The sequence below is a fragment of the Macrobrachium nipponense genome, chromosome 19 (assembly GCF_015104395.2).
Source record: "Macrobrachium nipponense isolate FS-2020 chromosome 19, ASM1510439v2, whole genome shotgun sequence".
Lineage (NCBI taxonomy): Eukaryota > Metazoa > Arthropoda > Malacostraca > Decapoda > Palaemonidae > Macrobrachium > Macrobrachium nipponense.
The window spans coordinates 417,689-442,704 of NC_061088.1; the positions used below are offsets into that span (position 1 = coordinate 417,689).

Genomic DNA, 25,016 nt, shown 5'->3' on the forward strand with positions numbered 1-25,016 from the left:
AAAACTAAAACAGTAATACTATGGGACATGTAAAGACAATACACCAATAATTCATCCATGGCTGATTTATAATAACTATCATGAATATTTTCTCTAACCAATGCACTAAACATTGTTTCTTTCACCAAAGCCCATCACTCATGTATAGCCTACATTCTAAGCCAAAGAATTCCCCAGACACTCCAGAGGAAGAGCAAGGGAAATGCATTTGTATTTCAACAGTCCTAAATCTCAGCAGCTAATAAATTATCAAACTCACCTCCAGAATAAAAGCCATTTTTTTTATCTCATCAAAAACCTCGACATTTTTTATCTCTCATCAAATACCTAATAACCTAGAAGGGAGTCACTGTTATTGTACAAATCACAAGGAAGTATCAATTTAAACATAGAAATGCAATAATTCCATCTATTGAAGATAATAATAGTTGAGCACATACTAAAAACTCTGGTCCAACTTCCTTATCTGGAAGTGAAGCATATGTGAAATTAGTATTTATTTACAACTGTTCATTAAAAGAATGATAGAACTCATCCACAGTACCTGTGCAATGTTCTCAGCCGCCTGTATGCAAAGGGAATTAGCATCCTCGTAATTCTGCAACATGTAGGGCAACAGAGCAATGACATTGATGGCAAATGCCCGACTCTGACTTGGGTCGACAACCTTTAGAAAGAAAAAAAATAACAGTCAGTCAGCAAAAATGATTACTTCTGTGAGACAATAAAAAGCTTAAAAATTTCATAGATATAACAATTTTAATGTATCATTAAAACAACCTTAAATTATTCCCGAAGTGTTCACTACAGGTTATAAACTGCAGCATACTGTAATATAGTTAAGTATCTTGTTTGAATTGACAGTAAATATCATTAGCCTATGTCACCCTAGGATTCTATCTTATTTTTGAACTATAACCTCTGTACTAACACCTACGTTAATACATTGTTCCAACAACCAAAGCTTATTCCCCAAGTGTTCATGATAGGTTAAAACCTGCGGGACCCCTGCTTATTTTTTGAAATAACTGTGAACATCCTCAGACTATGTCATAAAGGCCAACGCATATGGACTGCAACCTCTGCTGGGTGGTACACTATTCTCATCTCACCTGCAAATCCGTTAGTTGTGTGAATCTCGAGAGCAATGTTATGGTGGGCTCATAGGTGGTGGCACTGGTGCATCCCTTCAGAAGCAAAGCGTGAACTCCTGGAAAATCTTTCCACTTCAGCTGCTGCTGTAGCTTTTCTACCTGTGGATTCATAAGGAGCAATTGGATAAACATTTGCAGGCAATGGAACGTAGTAGTACCTACTTTATGTCTCAGGAGCATTTTGGCTTTTTAGCTTCTCAAAATAAAATTTTAGAAATAATGCATTAAGAGTATCTAAATAAGATACTACTGGCTAACTACTAACACAAAGACTGGATTTTACATAATGAGGGCATGATGAAATCCAATTAGCATCTAATTTTCTTTTTGATCATCACATGCAATTTATTTCTTGGTTTTTAAAAGGACATTTAATAGCTTTACCTTGAGAGATTTGAGAATATAACTGTGATTACACAGACATACATCACATCAACAATATCTATTGATACAAAGTTTTCAATATTCAACACAAGCCTAATTATGTAAACATATTTAAATGATAACAAATGCATAATAAATTAGGGCAGAATATATAAAAATATGAAATATTGCAGGCACTTTGCACAAGAAATGACCATGTATTTGTAACATAGCAGATCCAAGGTCTTGCTTCTAACTATCTGGGTAAGAGCCACCTGTTCTGACTCTATTCACTTTCAACTTCAAAGAAAACATGAATCTTTTACCTTGTCTCTGCAATCTGGCCTATCGAGAGGCAGGCGTCCGAGGACTTTGTCCAACAATCGCATAGCCAGGATGAACTCATACTCATAATCACTCTCAAGCATTGACACAGCTATCCAGAAGAACTGTGCAAGTACCTGGACAAAAAAAAGAAAAAGAAAATCAATGCATACATGGTTTAGACATTTGGAAATCCTGTATCAGCATACGTGTACAGAGTACAGAGACATTCCCTAAATAAGATGAGGGTGTTTATATGTAGTTAGTGTTTTATAAAACATTAATTTACTTCAGAACAGTTCCAAGTACACAATTTCACCAAATTACACTAAGCTTTATAAAACCATAAGTGAGGTCCGACGTTAGGTGCCTGGCAAATTAACGAACATTCAGAAGACTAATAATCAATAGTAACAGATATATTTTCAATGATAATAGTTAAAATTGAAAATAGTACCACTGAAATAGTGTACCACTGAAAAGGACTTGTGGATATGAGATCCTCATTTATCAAACCCAACTCAATATATTTCAGTTTAGTCAAGTTTTGTTATCAAACCTATATAACTCACAGTCATCTTATCATCAGCCGAACTTTGGTCGGCTAGTTGCTTTAGCGACTGCGCAGACCGAGATCGCGACAAGTTGTTTGACTGCTGCATCGCCTGTTGTTGCTGCTGTTGCCTCATGCGACTGTCTACGTCTGTTCCACTCCTGCCCCTCATTTCTGGTTGAACAACTGATAATAAGAGACAGTGAAGGTGTTATACATAGAACCTATTCTTCAGGACACTAACTTTTTGTGTTGCAAAATATTTGCCATGTGTAGCCATCAGAGAACAACTGGTAGAAGTTACCATAAAAATGATTGCCGAAAATAAAATTGCTATATCGCTGTACCTTTAATATCAGCTGTGGGGGACCCTATTGGTTTGCCCCGGCCGTACGATATCGAATACGACGTGGATCGAATGTGACCCCCAGGGGAAAGGGGAGCAGCAGTTGGGGTTGGATATCCTGCGCCATAAAAGTGTCCCATCATGCCATACCCCAAAGGACCCTTTCGATCTTTATTGTTTAAGTTTGGTGTTGATTTGAAAAGTTCTCTAACAAACTCTATAGGCCTGTGGAAAAGAAGAGAGCTACAGTGATTAAATAACCCAATAAGACCTCAACAAATATTTATGAAATAGCCATTATTACCATTACGTACATACTTTCCAAGAAATAAGATTTTGTACCTGAAATCTGAGTCGAGGGCATCTACAGCCGACTCCAAAGTCAGCATAAGTTCCGTCACATATCCTTGCATATCTTCACCTTGCTCAGCAACAGTTTCCACCAATCGACCCAGGAGGTCGCTCAACATTCGCGACGACATGGACACGTGAAGTGAACGGAAAACCTAGAGGAGAGAAAGGGGCAATTCATACCAATTATCAAAGATATTTTCTGGACAAAATATTCAATCACAATACAAAAATGATATTGCAAAACCTACTGTGCTTCATCCTTTTCAAGTCAATAACAAACAAAGTGGATGCAGTATAAACAAAGTATACACATACTACATAATAGATATGTATTTGGTCTTCCACACATGCATTGAGTCTTTAAAAACGAAAACTCTACCTGGAGAGAACGACCAGCATAATGCCTTGACGAGCACGATAAAGCTAGGTGGAGAGCAATTTGAGCCCAACGTTCTTCTATGTGTGCGTGAGGTAAGGAATTGCTGAAAACCTGGAAGGAATGATTGAAAGAAAATTTTCTTATTTCCAGATCTCATTTCAGAACAAATCCTTCTTGTAAAACTTACAAGTTTCTTGAAATCTGATTCAGTGATGTTGTTAAATGGCATTAACAGAAAAATATTGAAGACTGAAACATTTTGAACATACTAGTAAAAAATGCAGTTATAAATCTTTCAATTCAACTTTCCACCAACCTATCATCTTGAAAGTTCAACATGATAAAAAGCATGGAAAATTACAACTTACCATAACTACATGGCGTACAAAATTTGACAGCTGCTCAGCACTCCTAATTGAGAACTGCTTTGAAGTTATATCTTCGTATGTCCACAGAGGCTGGTTTTTGCTATAACAGAAAAGTGAATAAATTTCATGCCTTATAAAAGCATTTAGCTTTTTAACATTTTTCATATAAAACTTTAAATGTGGACGTAATGCTGAATGACGTTTCTTCACAGCATAAAATATTAATTCCATGAGACAATCTATAATGATAATTCAAACTTAAATCTTTTGACTTTAAGGATAGTCCAAAAACATGTGAAGGCTTTTCTTTTAAAACTCAAAAATTGGAATAAACACTCATTTTATGATATTCACTCAGTAAGAAATATAACTTTTAGTCCAGGTGTCTTTTAACTATCAAGGATGGTCAAAAAACATATGAAGGATTTTTCTAAAAACTAAAATATCAGAATAAACAGTCATTTTAGGATATTTTAATCCATGTGTCATTTGAATAACGTATGGCCAAATAACTGAGGGTGTGATATCCACATGATGTACGTGGGATGATATACAGTGGTCGCCCCGTATTCGCGGGGGGGTGCGTACCAGACCTCCCCGTGAATAGTAGTTAGAACCCACGAATAGTTGGAACCCCTATAAAAATGCTTAAAACCTCCTATTTTGTTAGTTAAGACTCAAGAAATACCCAGTAAAAATTTTTATACCTGGTTTTTTTAATAGTTTTATCACAAAAAATGCATTTTATAATGAAATTGATAAAAAACCAGGAATTTGTGGAGATTTCTCATAGAAAAATATTGCTAATAGGCAAATTTTCAATGAATAATGCAGGAAAATGTTCCAGAGAGAAATCCGGGAATGTGTGAGTCCGCGAATCCGGAGAACACGAATACAGGGGGGGGGGGGGGGGGGGTCCACTGTAAGTACATACCTTGATGCGATGAAGTCAATCAGGGACATTATGCTATACTGAAGATCATCCTGAGGCACGTGTTCGGCACCAGTGGCAGACGACCCAGACACAGTGTCGGCGTTATCGTCGGACGTGATGATGACTGGGTTTGAAATGTGGTCGTCTGAATTGCCGATGGATCCGCCACCATCGCTTATGTTGTCTGGGGGATTTTCAAATCCAGGTGGAGCGGCTACAATGGGAGGAGGGGGATCTGTTGGTGGTTCTTCTGAAATAATGTTCGTAAATGGAGTCTTAAGAAAACGAAATAAAATCATATTTGAAAATGAGGCTACACAACAGAAACCACATTTTTCATACAAATTCTTTAACCATACACAGGCGGTCCCCCGTTAACGGCAGACTCAGTTAGCCGATCCGGTTTCATGGTGCATGTATAACACATAAAATTGGCGATTTATGGCACCATAAAATCTGCAATTTATGGCACCATAAAATCAGCGATTTATGGCACCATAAAATCGGCGATTTATGGTACCATAAAATCTGCGATTTATGGCACCATAAAATCGGCAATTTATGGCACCATAAAATCGGCAATTTATGGCACCATAAAATCAGCGATTTATGGCACCATAAAATTGGCGGTTTATGGCACCATAACGGGGCAAGTTTTGGTTATCAGCGCCATAAGGTGCCAATAATGGAGTTATGACGCCATGACGTACCTAAAAAGAAGCGCCATTAACCAAAACTCGGTTCCATTAGTGCCATAAATCACCGAGTTTTGGTTATCGGCAGTTTTCAATTATCGGCAAAAACTGTACTATAAGAACATAAGGATATAGAATTGAGGCCAAAGGCCAAGCGCTGGGACCCGAGAGGTCATTCAGCGCTGAAGGGGAAATTGAGTGTAGAAAGGTTTGAAAGGGGTAACAGGAGGAAAACCTCGCAGATACACTATGAAACAATCGTTAGGAGTGGGTTGAGGAATGAAAGATGGAAGAAAGAAAATATGAACGGCAATACAGTCAAAGGAATGAAAGGGGGTTGCAGGGACGCTGCAAAGTAACTTAAGTAATGCCTACAGCGCAGCGTGTGGGGTGCACCAAAGGCACTATCTCCCTACAGGATTTAACCATATACAGGCTTACGACGTTCCGAGGTTACAACACTTTTCAATTAAATCTATCAGAAATTATTTCCAGGTTCATAATGCATGTTCCAAGGTTACACCGCTTACAATGCCAATCTGGCAGAAGAAATATAACTCCAAAAATGCAAAATAATCAATATTTTAAGTCTTTTTTTATGAAAAATGCTATAAGAATGCAGTTTACATAGTTTTCAATGCATCCAAAGCATTAAAAGTAAGGTTTTCTTAGGATTTTTTACAATGTTCCGGCTTACAATGATTTTCAAATTACGACGCATCTCAAGAACGGAACCCCCGTCGTAAACCAGGGACTGCCTGTACTATGTATATGCCTACATTCAAACCCCACACATATTGACATGCAAAACAGATAGTCATACTATGATTATGCCTTGCAGATCTTCAGGCTTCCCTTGTGAAGACTGTGTAAGAATTTGTGTTACTTGTGAGGCCGGGAAGAAAGCATTCATTATACGATGAATGGGTTTGGACAAAAAACTTACATGCCAAATGACACACTTTAACAAAAAATCTGCTGGTCACTAATCAATATATTTACAGGGAGGCCAAGATGCTGAACATTGTTAAATAATAATGCTTTTGTCTCACAGCACTACACTACTATATAATATCTAAGGAGAATAAAAGAAACAAAAAAAAAATCGACATTTTTACCTGTAAAGTTCTTGTTGTGAGTGAAAATGTTGTTGGGAATGAGCCCATAGCCTAACATGGTTGTCTTGTTATTCAAAAGAACCCTAGCAACACCTAGGTGGTCGCGATGATCTCCTACAACGGTCAATAAATGGACGAGCAACATCTTACCTGCAAAACAATCACCCATTATGAGAGGAATGTGTCTATTTTGAGACTTTGTTCTTATATGGCCTAACAGAGATATTTACAAGACACAACATGAGTTATTATCCAACAATACAGTGCTTCCTTTCGTATAAAGACACTACCCTACTTACGAACATTCAAGTTACGAACATTCAGATATGAACAAACGTGATTGTAAATTAAAACTGTTTGGTAAGAAAGAACTGTAAAACAACTGTATATTATCATGACACCTTATTTAGGTTTTATATCTTTCATTGCATCAATAAAGTACTGTACACCACAGTATTGTATGAACAGTATACAGTACGTACTGTAATGTGTTTTAGGATGAAAAAACATACAGTACTGTATTCACTTTATAGCACACTGTACTTAAATAGGCATGAAGACCAACTCACAAACAGTTCAAGATATGAATAGCCATGAACAGCCGTCAGACTGTAACTCATTCGTAAGGAGGTTGGCGTCTATACGTTCATGAAACAATACAGTTCTTTCTTTCATATATGGTAAAATTACAGTATAACAGACTCAAAATAAAAAGGAATACATACAATGATGGTGGACTAGAGGGCGAGAGTGGTCAAGACCAAGCGTTATAATATGGAGCATGAGTGGTACATGGATGGACCAATCAACACTGTGGCTATCTACATCAATACCAGCCACTATAACATCACAGATTAACATCACAGCTAGGTTGCATCTGCAAAGGTATATAAAAAAAATCAGAAATATGGACAATTTAAGACAAGTTTTAAAAACCAGAAGAGGTGTTCCCCAATCAAAATTATTAAAGAATTAAAATTATTAAAGCAAACAGTTCTTTGATTAAGATAATAAAGAGTTTTATGGTACTGAATACTACTTTGAGAGCTTTGTCGAAAGGACTAAATGGACCAAGTGGTATAGTTAACTGAATCTTCTTACCTCTAAGATAAAGATCCATAAAATATTATGAAATAAAAGATGAAATTTTGATACTGGAACACAACAGTATCACAGTAACAACCCTAATGCTACAGTGACGAAAACGGTCCTTTAACCGCTCCCAACCCCCCAAGAAACAAAAAATATCATTAGTGCAAATGATGAAAAAAATTCAGGAAACAAAGCCTAATTTCCCAGTACACAATAAATTGTCAGTGATTAAATACATTAATGAAAATTCAGAACAATGTTTGTTATCTATGGAATGCAGTAAAGAAAATCCAAAACAAACAACAATACCGTCCATTACCTATGAAATGCAGTAATGGGTTGGGAGCTGTCGGGTAGGTATTCAGTCAAGGGAGCAAAGTAGCCCCCATACTCTGGCATCGGCAGCGGATGTGGCTGAGGTGGCTCGTACCTCTCACTGGCTTCATCCACACCCGTAGCCGTGCCAGCCACCGTTAAACCCGGCACGCCACTTGCATTGGCATTTTGTGCTCGCAGCACGGCGAAGTTGTCCTCCTGGGGCAGGACGATCTGGGGTTTCGTGACAGAAAGAATTGAATAAAAATTTCTTATAAAGTAAGATACAAAGTAACAACCAAAGTGAATTGCTCGTTTTCATAATTCATTAATATTCTGATCTATATATTTATTAATCTCTTTATCTATCTTTTTTTGCTTTGCTAATAGTAAATGATCTCTTTTTCCTTAATTCCTATTATCTTCTGTGACTTCTTCCAAATGAACAACAAGTTCTCTGGAACCTTGAATTTCAAGTATATGACCCTGTACACTGGTTCTATAGGAATAAGGATTTATCCTCTGAATAATAATAATAATAATAGTAATAATAACAACAAAGTAGCCAAAATAAATTACTCATTAGGCACTTACTGCTCGCAATAAAAAAGTGACAGCTAAACAGAAAATTTTACAAAGGTTAACTTCTGATAACATTATATGGAAATTATATAGAATTCCTGAACACTTATAATATTATTTATTACCAACTGAAAAACACAGATGTAAAAATCACAAACCACTACAATTAACCATATCAAGCAAAACTGACAAACCTCCGCAGCAGAATTTGCATCCTCTTGCAAATTTGACGACAACGAATTTGGAGCAAGGGAAGAATTTGGACGTGACTTCACATTAATGGCTGTCGTTGCTGCTGTAGAAGCTGCCGCAGAGCTGTCCACAGCAATGACACTGGAAACCCCCGAACCTACACTAGACACACTTCGTAGTGACCCAGGAGCACTACGTTGTTCTCTTGATACTCTGCAAATAACAATAAATAAAATTTGTGTTGATAAATGTTAAGTTCAAAATTATAGAAACTCACAATCCCAATTCTTGCTAATAAACTTTCCAGGCATAACTATTCATGATACGATATACATTAATCGAATACAGAATTTAGGCCAAAGGCCAAATGCTGGGATCTATGAGGCCATTCAACGTTCAAAGGAAAACTGTCACTAAGAAGGTCTGAAACGTATAATAAGAGGGAAACCCCACAGTTCCATATGGAAATAATTTTTGGAGAGGGTGGAAAGTCAGATGGAAGAAGAAGAATATGAACGGAGGAACAGTAAAAGAAATGAGAAAGGTTGCAGCTAGGGGCCAAAGGGAGGCTACATCCCTCAAGTAATGTCTACAGTGCACCATGTGAGATGGGCATAATGCCAAATGAATCATCATTTGTTTAATTTATACAAGTACAATGCATAAGAGACTTTGAACTTCACTAAACGTACAAGTAAATATGTTCAAATTAAAAAAAATGATGTTATGATACAATAAAGTTTCATACATACTTACCTGGCAGATATATACATAGCTATCGACTCCGTCGTCCCCGACAGAAATTCAAATTTCGCGGCACTCGCTACAGGTAGGTCAGGTGATCTACCGCCCTGCTCTGGGTGGCAGGACTAGGAACTATTCCCGTTTTCTAATCAGATTCTCTCTTCCACCTGTCTCCTGCGGGGAGGCTGGGTGGGTCTTCAATTGTATATATCTGCCAGGTAAGTATGTATGAAACTTTATTGTATCATAACAATATCATTTTCATACATTCAACTTACCTGTCAGATATATACATAGCTGATTGACACCCTTTGGTGGAGGGCAAGAGACAGCTAACTAACTGACTAGACAGGTAAACAACATATGTTGTAGGTATAAATAAACCTTAGTTCCTACCTTATTAGATGGAAGACTTCGTGGCTACTGCCCAGGAGTCTGCTTCATCTCAAGAGCCTTAGCGAGATAGTGATCTGTGGCCAAGAGTTCTTGTGGATCTGTCGATGGGGTCTCTTCCACTTACTCGACAGAACCTAACTGGCGTTTGTCAATGGGAGCACATCCGCTTATATGACAACACGCATTTATTTAAGGAGCACACAACCAATCCCGATCACCCGATCCTAACCCGTGTTAGTTCTAAGATTGCCCAGAGTTATCCCCAAACTCTTAGCAAACAACCACAAACTCGAAACTCATACATACAAAAAAAAATTTTGTACCCCTCTAATAGTCAGCTGTCACTCGATTTCCAAATGCAGCGAAGTGAAGGCCGCTTGTGCGACAACTGACACTCCCATGCACCGAAAACACGAGAACACATCCGACAAGAGGGTTACGTACACAATTTAAGGATTGGTGCTTTCTCCTTTACCCAGAACCGTCTGTGCTGACACAAACGGACCTAAAGAAAAACATTTCTCATACGTAACTCGCACGTCTTTTAAATAATGAGATGCAAACACGGAGTTGCATCTCCAATAAGTTGCGTCCAAAATGTTCTTGAGTGACATATTTCTTTGGAACGCCACAGAGGTTGCGATTGCCCTAACTTCGTGGGCTCTCACTCTTAAAAGATTAAAAGAATCATCTGGACAATTCTTATGAGCTTCCATAATAACACTTCTAACAAAGAAGGCTAAGGCGTTCTTGGACATTGCTCTCTTGGGGTCTTTTACTGAGCACCAAAGACCTTTTTGCGAACCCCCCAACTGCTTCTTCCTGTCCAGATAAAATTTTAGAGCTCTAACTGGGCAAAGGGATCTTTCTGCCTCTCTGCCCACCAAACTAGAAAGTCCTTTCACTTCGAAGCTCCTGGGCCAGGGATTCGAAGGGTTTTCGTTTTTGGCAAGAAAGAGAGACTGAAATGAACAAATTGCAGTCTCCTTTGAAGCCAACTCTTGATTCAAGGGCGTGCAACTCACTGACCCTTTTTGCCGTTGCAAGAGACATCAGAAACAAACACTTTCTAGTGATATTACGAAAAGAAGCAGTGTGTAGTGGTTCGAATTCTTCTGAGGATAGAAATTTAAGAACCACATCTAAGTTCCAGCTTGGAACCTTAGGTTCAAGTGACTTTGATGTTTCGAAGGAACGAATGAGGTCGTGCAAATCCTTATCATTCGTTAGATCTAATCCCTTGTTTCTAAAGACTGCTGACAGCATACTCCAGTACCCCTTAATAGTCGGTACCGAGAGATGCGACTTTTCTCTAAGAAACAGAAGGAAATCCGCAATTTCGGTCACAGAGGTACTGGAAGAGGACAGCTTCTTCGACCTGCACCAGTTTCTGAAAACTTCCCACTTCGATTGGTACACTCGCCTAGTAGATGATCTGCGGGCTCTAGCAATTGCGCTTGCTGCCTGGCGAGAAAACCCTCTCGCTCTGACAAGTCTTTCAATAGTCGAAAGGCAGTCAGAGCAAGAGCGGGTAGATTTTGATGGTACCTCTCGAAGTGGGGTTGTTTGAGCAGATCTATTCTGTGTTTGGAAGAGATCTGGGGAAGTCCACTGTCCACTCCATCACCTCTGTGAACCAAATTTGAGCTGGCCAATACGGAGCAATCAGAGTCATTTTGGTTCCTTCGGATGCCACGAATTTTCTGACTACTTCCCCCAGTATCTTGAACGGGGGAAAAGCGTAAACGTCTATCAATGACCAGTCCAGGAGGAAGGCGTCTGTTGCATAAGCCCGGGGATCTTCCACCAGGGCACAAAATGTGTCTATCCTTTTGGAGAGGAATGTGGCGAAAAGATCTATTTGAGGCTTCCCCCAAAGGAGCCAAAGGCTCTGACAGACTTCTGAGTGGAGTGTCCATTCTGTGGGAAGGACCTGGAACCTCCTGCTCAATCTGTCCGCTCTCACATTCCTCTCCCCTTGGACAAACCTTGTTAGAAGAACTACCTTCCTTTGGTTCGCCCAAATCAATAGATCTCTTGCCAGCTCGTACAGAGCGAAAGAGTGCGTCCCTCCTTGTTTCTTGACATAAGCCAGAGCTGTCGTATTGTCTGAGTTTATCTGTACGACTTTGCCTCTGACTATGTGTTCGAAGCTCTTTAGCGCAAGGTGAATTGCTAAAAGCTCCTTGCAATTTATGTGCCATGACACCTGTTCTGCCGACCAGGTGCCTGACACTTCTTTGGATCCCAATGTTGCACCCCAGCCCGACTCCGAGGCGTCTGAGAACAATGTCAGGCTTGGGTTCCGTACTTGCAGGGACACTCCTTTGTTTTCTTTTAAGGGAATCAACCACCACTTTAAATGATTTTTTATTTCCTCCGAGATTGGAAACGTGTCCGAGAGCTGTCCTGTCTTCCAACTCCAACTTCTTCTCAGGAAGAACTGAAGCGGACGAAGATGTAATCTTCCTAGGAGAAAGAACTGTTCGAGCGAGGAAAGGGTCCCCAGAAGGCTCAGCCATTCCCTCGCTGAAGTGCGCTCTTTCCCTAAAAAGTTCGATACTGTGGCACAGCCTTTCTTTATTCTCTCTTGAGATGGAAAAACTCGAAAACCCCGAGAATCCATCTGAATCCCCAGATAAACCACGTTCTGGCTGGGGATCATCTGAGACTTCTCGAGGTTCACGATCAATCCCAATGATTTTGTCAATTCCAGTGTTGTTGACAGGTCCTCCAAACACTGCTTTTGAGACCTGGCTCTGATGAGCCAGTCGTCCAGGTACAGGGAGACGTTTATCCCTTTCAAATGTAAATGTCTTGCTACATTTTTCATCACGTCCGTGAAGACTTGAGGAGCCGTGGAAAGGCCGAAACACAGGGCCCTGAACTGATAGATTCTTCCTTCGAACATAAATCGAAGGTACTTCCTCGACGAATGGTGGATCGGGATGTGGAAATATGCGTCCTGAAGGTCTAGGGACGCCATCCAATCTCCTTGCCGCAGTGCTGCAAGGACTGAAGCAGACGTTTCCATGCTGAACTTCTGTTGTTCTACGAATTTGTTCAGCGCACTTACATCCAGTACCGGTCTCCATCCCCCCGAGGCTTTTGCTACAAGAAACAAGCGATTGTAAAACCCCGGGGAGCTGCAATCCAGCACTAGCTCTATTGCTCTTTTGTCCCACATCTGTTCCACCATTTGACGAAGAGTATCCATCAGAACAGGGTCCCTGTATCTGGCGGACAATTCCCTCGGTGATGTTGTCAAGGGAGGAATGTCCTTTAATGGGATGCGATAACCCTTCTTGATGATCGACATCGTCCAAGGATTCGCTCCTATGTCTTCCCAGGCTTTCGCAAATGAATGTAACCTGGCTCCTACAGGTGTCTGGAGGACAGAATTCTCACTTTCCTTTCTTAAAGGGACGGAAGGAAGACCTGCCCCTCTTTTCGGTTGACTTCCTTCTGGCGATAGATCTAGTTGGAAGACCTCCTCGAAAGGGCTGCTGCTGAGCTGGACGAGCCACTTTCTTTTCCTCACTGGCCACAGGCCTATTTTTCCTTGAGGATTGTCTAAGGAGATCCTGGGTGGCCTTTTCAGTCAGAGAATGCGCAATATCCTTCACCAACTGCGAGGGAAAAAGGTGTTCTGAGAGAGGCGCAAACAATAAGGCGGCTCTCTGCGAAGGAGAGACGGCCTTCGTGAGGAAAGCACTGTGAACCGCCCTCTTCTTTAAAACTCCTGCACCAAAGAGGGAGCATACCTCAGCCGATCCATCCTGAACAGCCTTATCAATGCAGGTGAGGATGCTATTTAGGGTTTCTGGGTCCAGTTGTTCCTTTTCATGAGATTTCTTGGCCAGAACCCCAAGGGACCAATCTAAGAAGTTAAAAACTTCTAAAGTGTGAAAAAGCCCTTTGAGGAGGTGGTCCGTTTCCGAAAGCCCCCATGTTACTTTCGCTGCATTCAAGGCGTGTCTTCTCGATGAATCTACTAAACTCGAGAAGTCTGACTCAGCTGAAACGGACAGAGACAATCCCATATTTTCTCCCGTTTCGTACCAAATGCCTCTCCTCCCTGTAAGTTTAGCGGGAGGCATACAAAAGACCGTCCTTCCTAACTCCTTCTTCTTCTTGAACCAGGAGTCCAGAGATTGAAGCGCCCTCCTCATAGATATAGCAGGCTTCATTTTTAGGAAAGAGGAAGACTTGTGTGTTTTCGTGCTCGAGAACAGAGAGCGTGGAGAAGGAGGAGCGGCTGGCGTTAACGAGTCTCCATATTCCTTCAATAGAAGGGACGAAAGAACTTTGTAATTAGAAGATCCTTCCTTCATTTCATCCTCCGAGGCATCTTCTGGGTTCATAGGCTCGGAAGGAGAAGGCTCCCTTCTTTCTTCTGATTCTTCCCTTACTCTCTTTCGAATGTCAGGCTCTTCATACAAGGAATGCGCCTGGTGTACAGCAGGAGTATCTCGCCTGGCAGGAGTAACGTGTTTGGAATACTCCTGGCGCTTGGCAGGCGCAGAGCGCCTCGAATACTCCTGGCTTCTAGTAGGCGCATCTTGTTCCGAATACTCCTGGCGCCTGGGAGGAGTATTAAGTTCAGAATACTCCTGGCGCCTGGGAGGAGTATCAAGGCCCGAAGACTCCTGGCGCCTGGTAGGAGTACGTCGCTCCAAATACTCCTGATCCTTAGAATGCGTCTGGTGTTTAGTAGGAGTATTGATCCCGGTAGGCGCTTTCCGTCTAACAAGCGCTCTACTTCTAACAGGATCTTCCTCTTCAGCTAACTCTTGGCGCTTGGTTGAAGATCTCGAATGTTGTACTGCATACTCTGGCTCTTTGCGCCTACTCGGAGCCTGGCTCCTGGTTGGCGCCGTACTCTTGACAGGAGTAACTTCCTTTCTTACTTCTCTCCTGTCTAACGCATTGCTCCCCCAGAGATGGCCGCTTGTGCGACAACTCCCCTGAAGGGTGCGTCGCGCCCGACAGGAGATCGGTATTTAGATCTTTTAATAGGAAGCCTATCATCCTTCTTACGAGTAGGCTCCTTATATAGAGTTCCTACTAACGAGGCTAATTGTTCTTGCATATTCATTAAAATTTTCCTGGTTGAGGAATCTTTCGAATCAGGAGAGGGAGATCTGGAAGGCGCTCTAGGATCCCTTCCAGACCCAGAGTCTGAATGTATTCTAGCCTTCTTTATTACCGAAGGCGCTCCTTCTTCAGAGAAGCGCTCGGGACTAGAATTGAGTTCATGCTCTTTCATACTCCTCTTCAGAGGACGTGAAAGTTTCGACTCCTTCCATCCTCTTCTCGGAGAAGGCGAACTAGACGACGAAAAGCACTCTCGAAGGACGCTTTTCCTATAGCGGTCCTTGGCAGTTTGTGATATGATCGATTCTGCCGAAGGGACGCCTGATCGTTGGGGATTCTCCACAACCCCCGTACGGCTTTCGACTTTCCTTCTCCTCCGGGCCAGGGAGCTTGGAAGAGGTCTAGGCCTGGGAGCGTCGCAGAGACGACCAGACGCCCCCTCCACTACACTGGGGACACTAATATCACTAGCGAAACCACATTCACTTTCCTTACCTTCCAATGCTGCCACTTTTTCCTGCATTTTCTGAAGGGAAGCTCTGAGTTCCGCTATTTCCGAAGCAGAACTAGAGGGATTAGCAATTTGTGAACGGGCTGAAACAGAATGGGCATGATTATCAGAGGAAGAAGCTACAGAACTAGACAGTAAATCATGAGATGTAGACATTCTGCGGGTTTTATAAGCCGCCTTCCTCTCTCTATCTTTCTCTAACTTCTTCAAGTAAGAAGTTAGATTCTTCCACTCTTGTGCACTCAATTTCTCACACTCGTTACACGTATTCTCAATCGAGCATTCAACCATTCTACACCCACTACAAGTAGTATGAGGATCTACCGAAGCTTTCGGAATCCTCACCTTACAGCCCTCATTCACACACACTCTGAAACTAACACTTGAGTCAGACATATTCACGAATTCCAAAAACCAAGTCCAAAAAAACAGTCCACGATAGCGAATGCCAAACAACGATCCAAGTACGTCACCAAATATCAGCGAGAGATGATCAAAAGCTTTGCGAAAAACGAATTCTAGTCAGGAGGAAGTAACAACAATGTTGATACCGCCGGCGACAGAGAGAATCTGATTAGAAAACGGGAATAGTTCCTAGTCCTGCCACCCAGAGCAGGGCGGTAGATCACCTGACCTACCTGTAGCGAGTGCCACGAAATTTGAATTTCTGTCGGGGACGACGGAGTCGATAGCTATGTATATATCTGACAGGTAAGTTGAATGTATGAAAAGGGAGAAACTTACAAAGGGGAGTACCTCTCCCTAGGTAGGTCGTGATGGTCCCCCGAATGTCGCTTTGTGTGCAAAGTACCCCTTTCTGAGGGTGCCTGCTCTTGCGCAGCTCCCCCACTTCCAACGCCTCCTCCCTCGCCATGTGAGGAAGTTTTTCTCATGGAAGTTAACCTGTTCCCATAGAGAGCAATAATTAATAAGAAATTATCAATCACATTCAGTTGTTCTTTTATATAGTATCAATAAATGTGACATTCCAATAAACTTCACACCACCTCATAAGGTGCTCAAATCTTAAAGTACAAAATATCTACCACACAAGAAAATGGCAAAGTTTCAAAAGAAGCAGAGGTTAAGCATCCCCTATACACAATCCAGGTAAATCCCATACCTGAAGAAGGGTGGAGTTTCCGTTCTCTCGATAACGCAATTAAGCGTCTCCACTGTCCCCATTTCGGCCATCAACTCCTCAACTAAGCGTTCTGGCCTTGCACGCCCAACAAAAACAATTACCCTCTTTGCCTGAAATATAAAGAGAGCTTGTGGTGACATTTTGAAAAAGATTCAATGTTTTACATCATGCAAATCCTAAATTTAGGTACATAGTAACAAATCCTAACTCTGCCACCATACAAGTACTTACGTATGCGAGCAACTCAGCGGCAGCCATCCCAGTGATGATAAATAAATAACGAATGATAACTTTGAGGTTGTTCGGCCAGCAAGTGCACAGTGCTGCCCATAATTCTTCAACTTCTTTGGGATGATCATCACCAAACTGAAATGGAAAACAAAACAATTAAAACCAGATGTTTAAAAATTGTTGGATATTAAAAAACAGCTCCTTTGTATAGCATAGTACTGTAATCATGAAGCAAAACTAAAACTGTAATGAAACAATCACAACTTACCTTAGCAGTTATGTAAAAAAGGTTGTTTAGCACCATCTCTGTAGCTTCAGCAGAGCCCCAGCCTTCACGCCTTAGGCCAGAATTCCTTCCATTCTCGCAATAATACTGCAAAGTATTATTTATTTTATTACTACTCTTAAAGCACAAGGGGAGGAAACTATAACCTCTTCTTGACTCTCATACAACTGGCTAAAAGAATGTAAAATAATCATCATCATTACTGCCACTAACCTGGGAGTTCATTTACGTGATCCTTCTTTCTCTAGATAAAATGAGAAAAATAGTTGTGCAATACGACCTGGCAAAGAATTCTTGGAAATGTACTGCTAACCTAATTTATCTTTGTCAGCATGATTCTTGATTATTATACTAGACTAAAATCTGTTTACATTTTCAAACACTTCACAAACTCTCTAAGTATAGATACAAATGGGACTATCCTCGACTTTCCCGGCATATGTAATGCTTCCTTATGACCTCACCTGACAATAAGGTGCTGTATTTGAAGTTGATGGAGGCGTACTTGGATCCACCAGTTCCATATTATACAGCCACGGAAGCAAATAATGGAGCAGCAGTTGACGCACGGAGCATCGTGCCGTTTGCAAGCGGCAGCTAATTTCTGAAGAAAATGAATGACTGGATATTAGATGCAATGCATGCCTATACTTGAGCCTTATGAGTCTAGAAATGTGACGCTGATCTTGTTACAACAAATTTAATTTAATAACAATAACAAATCTGGATTGCATTTTATAAACCAAAAATCTTTTGCAATTCAAATTTGATCACACAAATTCCAGTTGATCAAAATTCCCAGAATTACAGTACTATATCATCAAATAATTTTACCAGAACAGTGATTTGTCAATATTCTTAACTCTCACAGGGCTGGCCTATGACAGCCCCATAAGTAGTGATGTAATACTAAGAAAAACGGAACCAGAAATGTCATCCTTCCCATACTGAACTTTACCTGGGCCACAACAGAAAAAATGCAATTGATATGGATGCCTAATTATTAAAAGTAAAAGTCATTTTTTCTTTCAGGATTTCATGGGGAGCAAAAGGCAGCTTACCAGAAAACATTGGCATCGTCAACTCCGGATGCAAAAGTGCCAACTGCTTCGAGAGGTAGAGTTGAGAACGGGAGTATGTCGAAGACAACAGGACATCAAGAGTGGAAGATTCTCTGTGCTCTGTACAAAAAAAAAAATCAAAAACTAAGTACAAACTTAGAAAACTACGTAACAACTACAATCAACGTAAGATCTTGAAATGTTAGTCAGTACTTATCTTTTATAATAAAAACCTTTCTTTCTTAAAATCAATTTGGACATAATGAATAAACAATAAGTGAACTTTTAACAAAAAGAATAGGGGTTATGTCTCATATGTAGGCCACATTTTAAAGAATTCTTATTAATACCTAAAATAAATTATAAATTTAACACAAAACATCGCAAATTTACCTTCTGCATCGCCAACTAAAGGAGTGACAGCTCCGAAGAACCGTTTGTCTAGCACCTGCAAAAGCTGAAGAGCAGTCTCGTGGATATTGGCACGTGGACAGCCAGTGTGAAGTAACGTTACGTTCATTATGGCCGTGTAATGATCACAGGGATATTCCCTTTGGGCAAAGAAAAAGTATCGTAAGGTAAAGTAAACTAAACAAGAAAGCAAACCTTCCTGAGATATTCTAAATCATGTAACACCATGAAATAGCATACTAAGTCTTTGTGAAGTCAGTTTCCACAAAAAACAAAAAACAAAAATCGGTTACCTCTTTCATGAAAAAAGTTCAAAACTTTTACTTGGTATATGTATATGTTAATTGTCTTAATGACCCTGAATTCAGATATAACCACTACATTAGGTGTATCTTCAGTGTCATGTTCTGAACAATTTTCAATATTTGTTTTTTGCATTGAAATATAAGAAAAATTAACACTGTGTACATGAAAAAAATTATAGGACTATCAGTTTTAAGAGTAATATAATATTAAATAATGATTACAGAAGCAGCAGACTACACTTTTACTTCAATACCATGAGAAGCACCACACAGATTTATATACTGATGTAGTATTAACACTGCCAAGAAATGTGGAACAGTTTGAGTGACACCACATATCAAAATATATCCCACACTTAAAATGATACCATTAATGACTAATATGTAAAAAGACACTTGAAAATCCTTGAATAAATCTTCTAGTTCTTTGTTTTCATTCCAAACCTACTCAACTCTGCACTGAAATTTTGTAAATTACAAAAATTAAATCTCGAAACTCACCTAGCTGAGAAAATGGTCGCCAGAGCATTGAAGCATCCGTCCGCTACCTCAGGGGTAGCAGTGTAACAGCGGTCTACCACCCAGTCTAACACGGCTCCTGAATCTGGATTGAATTCCAGTAATAGAACGATGGTCTCTTGAGCCAGCTCGTATATCTGCCCGCATAAAGATCGGAGTGAGTGGATGGAGATAACTGTTTGTATTAAATAATTATACAAGCAGCCTAACCAAGCGCAACGTCTATCTTCCACGAAAGATTGTGAAGTACTGTACCAGCTGATATTTAACTTAATAGTGAATGCCCTAATAAAACTATATCATGGATGTTTATACAATATCAATTAGAAACTTAAGATAATAACAAGATTAACTGTCAGAATATATTAATGCAAACATAGAAAATTAGTGAGCACACACACACGCACAAAGTTTCAGAGAAGCTTCAAGCAAATGAAAAATAAAACTCCACACGTAAAATGTTCTACAAGTCAGATCCAGCACCTCTAATGCAGTGATAATTCTGTTACAATGAAAGGTAATCATGCCAACCTCAAGTCTAAACTGTGGTGCTAAAGTATATGAGGAAAATCAGATATTACCCATTTTTTTTTTTTTAATCATAAAAACCACGCTCAACTATTTTGTATACTAGGCTTTATTAACATGAAGTACTAGTATGTACAATGCTTCAGTGCCAATTAAAATTCATACATTAAAGCCCAAAATCTTGTTCACTGGCTTCTTCATACTTTGTGTCACCTACCACAAGTCCATAATATTTATTTCTACAGATGTACGCTTCTCCAAGTAAAGTAAAGATTGAGAGAACAGAGATGAGAATGTTGAGGTGGATTATGGGAATATCGCTGCTTGAGAGATTGGAAAATGATGCAATAAGAAGACCAGGCTTAGCAAAGATTACAGAGGTGATAAGAGAGTCACGACTGAGATGGTATGGGCATGTATGTGTTGAGGATGGATGACGAAGAGGAGGGAGTGAAGAGGAAGAGGGCTTGGGAGGAGGAACCTGTTAGAAGAAGAAGATCAAGAGGGAGACAGAAAATTAGATGGCGAAATAAAGTGAAGGAAGATATGGAGAGAAGAGGTTTGGTGGAGGATGATGATGCCTTTGATAGAAGGCAGTGGAAGAGAAGGCGCATCAGGCAAATGACCCCTTAATGTACGGATAACATTGGGAATGAAGATGTACGCTTCTTCAATGTGCTGTGCTCCCTCTAGACAAATGGAAGAATGCATAAAAAAAAAACATTAAAAGTGAAAACCATCACCATCAACAGGAGCAATAATTAGCAGAACTCAATCAAAATTGATAAAAGCAGCAGGAGATATTTTTCTATCGTATCTAGTATGAAAGATAAAAAATTTTGAATCAATTACCAGTGGTTCCTTAAAAAAGTGAAAAAAACCTGCTGGTAAATGGAAAGCTAAATAAGTACAGAAAAACTTAATGGGATAAAATAACCCAACACAGTATTGTATATTCTACAATTCTAGCTTTCGTCATAAGCTCATCAAATCAAGTCTTTGTAATAACCGTTCAGTTTCAACTAAGCAAAAGTTCATAAATTCTTAGTAGTAAAACGGTACACAGGCAGTTAACTTTACGATCCAACCTTAACCAAAAATATGATATTGTAATGATACAATTAAGTTTGTTCATACTTACCTGGCAGATATATATATAGCTGTATTTTTCCGAATCCGACAGAAATTTAAACACTTACGACACACGCAGTGGGAGTCAGGTGGTTAGTACCCATTCCCGCCGCTGGGAGGCGGGTATCAGGAATCATTCCCATTTTCTATTCATAATTTTTATTTCCACTGTCTCCTGAGGGGAGGTGGGTGGGTACTTGATTATATATATCTGCCAGGTAAGTATGAACAAACTTAATTGTATCATTACAATATCATTTTGTTCATGAAACTTACCTGTCAGATATATATATAGCTGAATCCCACCTTTGGTGGTGGGAGTAGACAGAATAGAAGATTTTAGGAAACATATATATGCAGATAATTGATATCTTGATTCCTTACCTGTTAGCATAGCTGACTTCGTAATTACTGCCGCATAAGTCTGCTTGTGCTACTAGAGTTGCCAGCAAGGTAGAGACCTATAAAGCTGGTGCACTCCAGATGATCTGTCAACAGGGGCGAGACCACGACGTGACTAGACCATTGACCATACAAATGAGGGCAACGAAGTAAAACCAAACCACCTGGCGTAGCCTACCAAAAGTATCCCACATAGACTAAGCTAATGGAAGGGAGATCCGCCGCAGGCGGTCAACCCCACAACCATAACAAGTTAAAAACTCCCCTAAACCGTTAAAGGATAGGATGAGCGCTACCTCCTGCCCCCAAAACAGTGTCTGCAGCGACGTATGGTCCGAGCGAGTAACAATTTTCGTATGTTGCTTTCACCTCCCGCAGGTAGTGTGAAGCGAACACCGAATTGCTTCGCCAATAAGTGGCGCACAAAATATCTTTGATTGCCATATTTTTGTGAAAAGCCACCGAAGTAGCAATAGCCCTCAACTCGTGGGCTTTCACTTTCAGAAGCTCCATGTCACTTTCACTACACTTTTCATGGGCTTCCTTAACCGTACTTCTTAATAAGAACGCCAGTGCATTCTTCGACATCAGAAGATCTGGTTTTTTCACAGAGCACCACAAGTTCTCCGAAGAACCTCTGCATGCTCTGGTTCTCTGCAAATAAAACTTGAGAGCCCTGACAGGACACAAGGACTCTCTCAGCTTCAGGTCCCACTAGCTCCGACAACCCTTTGATCTCGAACGTCCTCGGCCAAGGGTTGGAAGGGTTCTCGTTCTTTGCTAAGAACGTAGGACTTAAGGAACAAACTGCACTATGATCCTTGAACCCAATATGCTTGCTTATGACTTGAATTTCGCTAACCCTCTTCGCCGTCGCCAGAGCGGTTAGGAAAATGGTCTTCTTAGTAAGATTCATAAGCGAGGCTAAATGGAGCGGTTCAAATTGACTCGACATGAGAAACTTCAGTACCACGTCTAAGTTCCACGATGGTACTTTAGGTTGGAGAACTTTCACAGTCTCAAATGATCTAATGAGATCATGAATGTCTCTATCATTTGCTAAGTCGAGTCCTCTATGTCTGAAGACCACAGAAAGCACGCTTCTGTAGCCTTTAATCGTGGGAACGGCTAGTTTCGCTTCTTTCCTAAGGTGAAGAAGGAAATCTGCTATCTGGCTCACAGAGGTTGAGGTGGAGGAAATGCCCTTCCTTCTGCACCAACTTCTAAAGACAGCCCACTTTGATTGGTAAACTGCGATTGAGGAGGGCCTCCTTGCGGTGGCAATCGCCGTTGCCACAGGTCTTGAAAAACCCCTCGCTCTGGCCAACTTCTTGATAGTCTGAACGCAGTCAGACTCAGAGCGGGGAGGTTTTTGTGGTACCTCTCGAAGTGGGGCTGTCTGAGTAGATCTTTCCTTAGGGGCAGAGTCCTTGGAAAGTCTACTAGGAAGGACATCACCTCCGTGAACCAGTCGACCGCTGGCCAGAAGGGGGCGATGAGGGTCATTCTCGCTCCTTCTGATGCAGCGAACTTCCTCATTACTTCCCCGAGGATTTTGAATGGGGGAAAAGCGTAAATGTCTAGTCCCGACCAATTCCACAGTAGGGCGTCTACTGCCACTGCTCCCGGGTCCAGAACTGGGGAGCAATACAGCGGAAGTCTCTTCGTTCGGGAAGTTGCGAAAACGTCCACATGAGGACGTCCCCACAGCTTCCATAGCGCCTGGCATACTTCCTGATGAAGGGTCCATTCCGTCGGCAGAAGCTGTCCTTGCCGACTGAGAAGGTCCGCTCGCACGTTTTCCACGCCTGACACAAATCTTGTCAGAATCGTGACGTTTTTGCGACTTCGCCCAAATCAGGATATTCCTCGCGATGACGAACAGAGAAGGAGAGTGAGTTCCCCCCTGTTTCCTGAGGTATGCCAAGGCTGTGGTGTTGTCCGAGTTTATCTGAACCACTTTGTTGGAGACTTCCTCTTCGAAGAACCTTAGAGCAAGGTAAACCGCTGAAAGTTCTTTTAGATTGATGTGCCAGGACACCTGTTCCCCTCTCCAGGTGCCTGACACTTCTCTCCCTCCCAGTGTTGCTCCCCAACCCGTGGAGGACGCGTCGGAGAACAACACTAGGTCGGGGTTCCGAAGCTTGAGCGAAAGTCCTTCCTCAAGCTTCTTTGGATCCAACCACCATTTGAGGTGCTTTTTCACTTCTTCCGTCAAAAACAAGACCTCTTCTAGATCCTGTTTGCGTGACCAATTGCTTGAGAGGAAGAACTGAAGTGGTCGGAGGTGCAACCTTCCCAGAGAAACAAACTTCTCCAGTGAGGAAATGGTCCCCAGCAGACTCATCCATTCCCTCACCGAGCATGTTTCCTTCCCTAGAAAGGCCGACACTTTGTCCAGGCATTGAAGTTGTCGCCCCTGGGACGGAAAAGCCCGAAAAGCCACTGAGTCCATCTGAATCCCCAGATAGACTAAGGATTGAGAAGGAGTCAGATGCGACTTTTCGAGATTCACCAGAAGTCCCAGGGACCTCGCTAACGACAGAGTCGTGTGAAGGTCCTTCAGACACCGGTCTTGCGATGAGGCTCAAATAAGCCAGTCGTCTAGGTAGAGAGAGATCCTTATTTCCGCAAGATGGAGCCACCTCGCAACGTTCTTCATAAGAACGGTGAACACCATCGGCGCCGTGCTGAGACCGAAGCAGAGTGCCCTGAATTGGAAAATCTTCCCTTTCAGGACAAACCGCAGGTATTTCCTTGATCGGGGATGGATGGGGACGTGAAAGTATGCGTCCTGAAGGTCTAAAGAGACCATCCAATCCCCCGGTCTTAAGGCTGCAAGCACAGATTGAGGTGTCTCCATCTTGAACTTCTGCTTGGTAACGAAGCGATTTAGACTGCTGACATCCAGAACGGGGCGCCACCCCCCTGACTGCTTCGGCACTAGGAACAGACGGTTGTAAAACCCCGGAGAACTCCGGTCGAAGACCTGTTCCACTGCCTGCTTCTCGATCATTTGATCTAGTAGATCGTGAAGCACTCTTTCTGCTTTTCTCCCTGATACGAAGGAGACAAATCCTTTGGTGTCGAAGACAGCGGCGGGTAACATCAGGAAAGGAATTCTGTACCCCTTCTTGACGATGTCCAGAGACCAAGCGTTGGCACCTCTCTCTTCCCAAGCTTTCGCGAAATGTAGAAGCCTGGCTCCTACCGGTGGCTGAAGGACTTCCCTCTCACTTCTTGCTCTTGGAAGGAGCGGGAGTTCTTGCCTCTGAAAGAGCCTCTTCCTCGAGGGGCTGGCTTCGAGGAAGAAGCGGATCGAAAGGGCTTCGATTTCTTCAAAGCAGAGGACCCAGAAGACGAAGAAGTAGTAGGCTTCCTAGAAGACTGTGCCAGAAGGTCTTGGGTTGCTTTCTCCTGGAGACTGGCAGCTATGTCCTTTACCATAGACTGGGGGAAGAGATGTTCTGAGAAAGGAGCG

The 25,016-nt window shown here is 41.5% G+C and overlaps 1 protein-coding gene across 9 annotated transcripts in view; it reads right to left on the reverse strand.

Annotated features, from left to right (window-relative positions):
- The window catches only part of LOC135213159 (protein furry-like), a 165,044-nt gene that overhangs the window by 65,386 nt on the left and 74,642 nt on the right, over window positions 1-25,016 (reverse strand). For 7 of the 9 annotated variants that reach the window (XM_064247163.1, XM_064247155.1, XM_064247149.1 and 4 more), the window contains 21 exons: window positions 19,457-19,611; window positions 18,633-18,790; window positions 18,240-18,359; window positions 17,643-17,782; window positions 17,161-17,265; window positions 16,893-17,027; window positions 16,641-16,771; window positions 16,262-16,420; window positions 8,772-8,982; window positions 8,000-8,229; window positions 7,314-7,465; window positions 6,589-6,738; window positions 4,776-5,025; window positions 3,842-3,941; window positions 3,474-3,584; window positions 3,083-3,246; window positions 2,742-2,965; window positions 2,414-2,580; window positions 1,844-1,978; window positions 1,113-1,253; window positions 545-667 (listed from right to left, as the gene is read on the reverse strand). In XM_064247163.1, coding sequence (XP_064103233.1) covers window positions 545-667; window positions 1,113-1,253; window positions 1,844-1,978; window positions 2,414-2,580; window positions 2,742-2,965; window positions 3,083-3,246; window positions 3,474-3,584; window positions 3,842-3,941; window positions 4,776-5,025; window positions 6,589-6,738; window positions 7,314-7,465; window positions 8,000-8,229; window positions 8,772-8,982; window positions 16,262-16,420; window positions 16,641-16,771; window positions 16,893-17,027; window positions 17,161-17,265; window positions 17,643-17,782; window positions 18,240-18,359; window positions 18,633-18,790; window positions 19,457-19,611 — 3,261 coding nt within the window. The remainder of the gene's footprint in view (window positions 1-544; window positions 668-1,112; window positions 1,254-1,843; window positions 1,979-2,413; window positions 2,581-2,741; window positions 2,966-3,082; window positions 3,247-3,473; window positions 3,585-3,841; window positions 3,942-4,775; window positions 5,026-6,588; window positions 6,739-7,313; window positions 7,466-7,999; window positions 8,230-8,771; window positions 8,983-16,261; window positions 16,421-16,640; window positions 16,772-16,892; window positions 17,028-17,160; window positions 17,266-17,642; window positions 17,783-18,239; window positions 18,360-18,632; window positions 18,791-19,456; window positions 19,612-25,016) is intronic. The other 2 variants (XM_064247123.1, XM_064247130.1) reach the window with 2 other exon arrangements.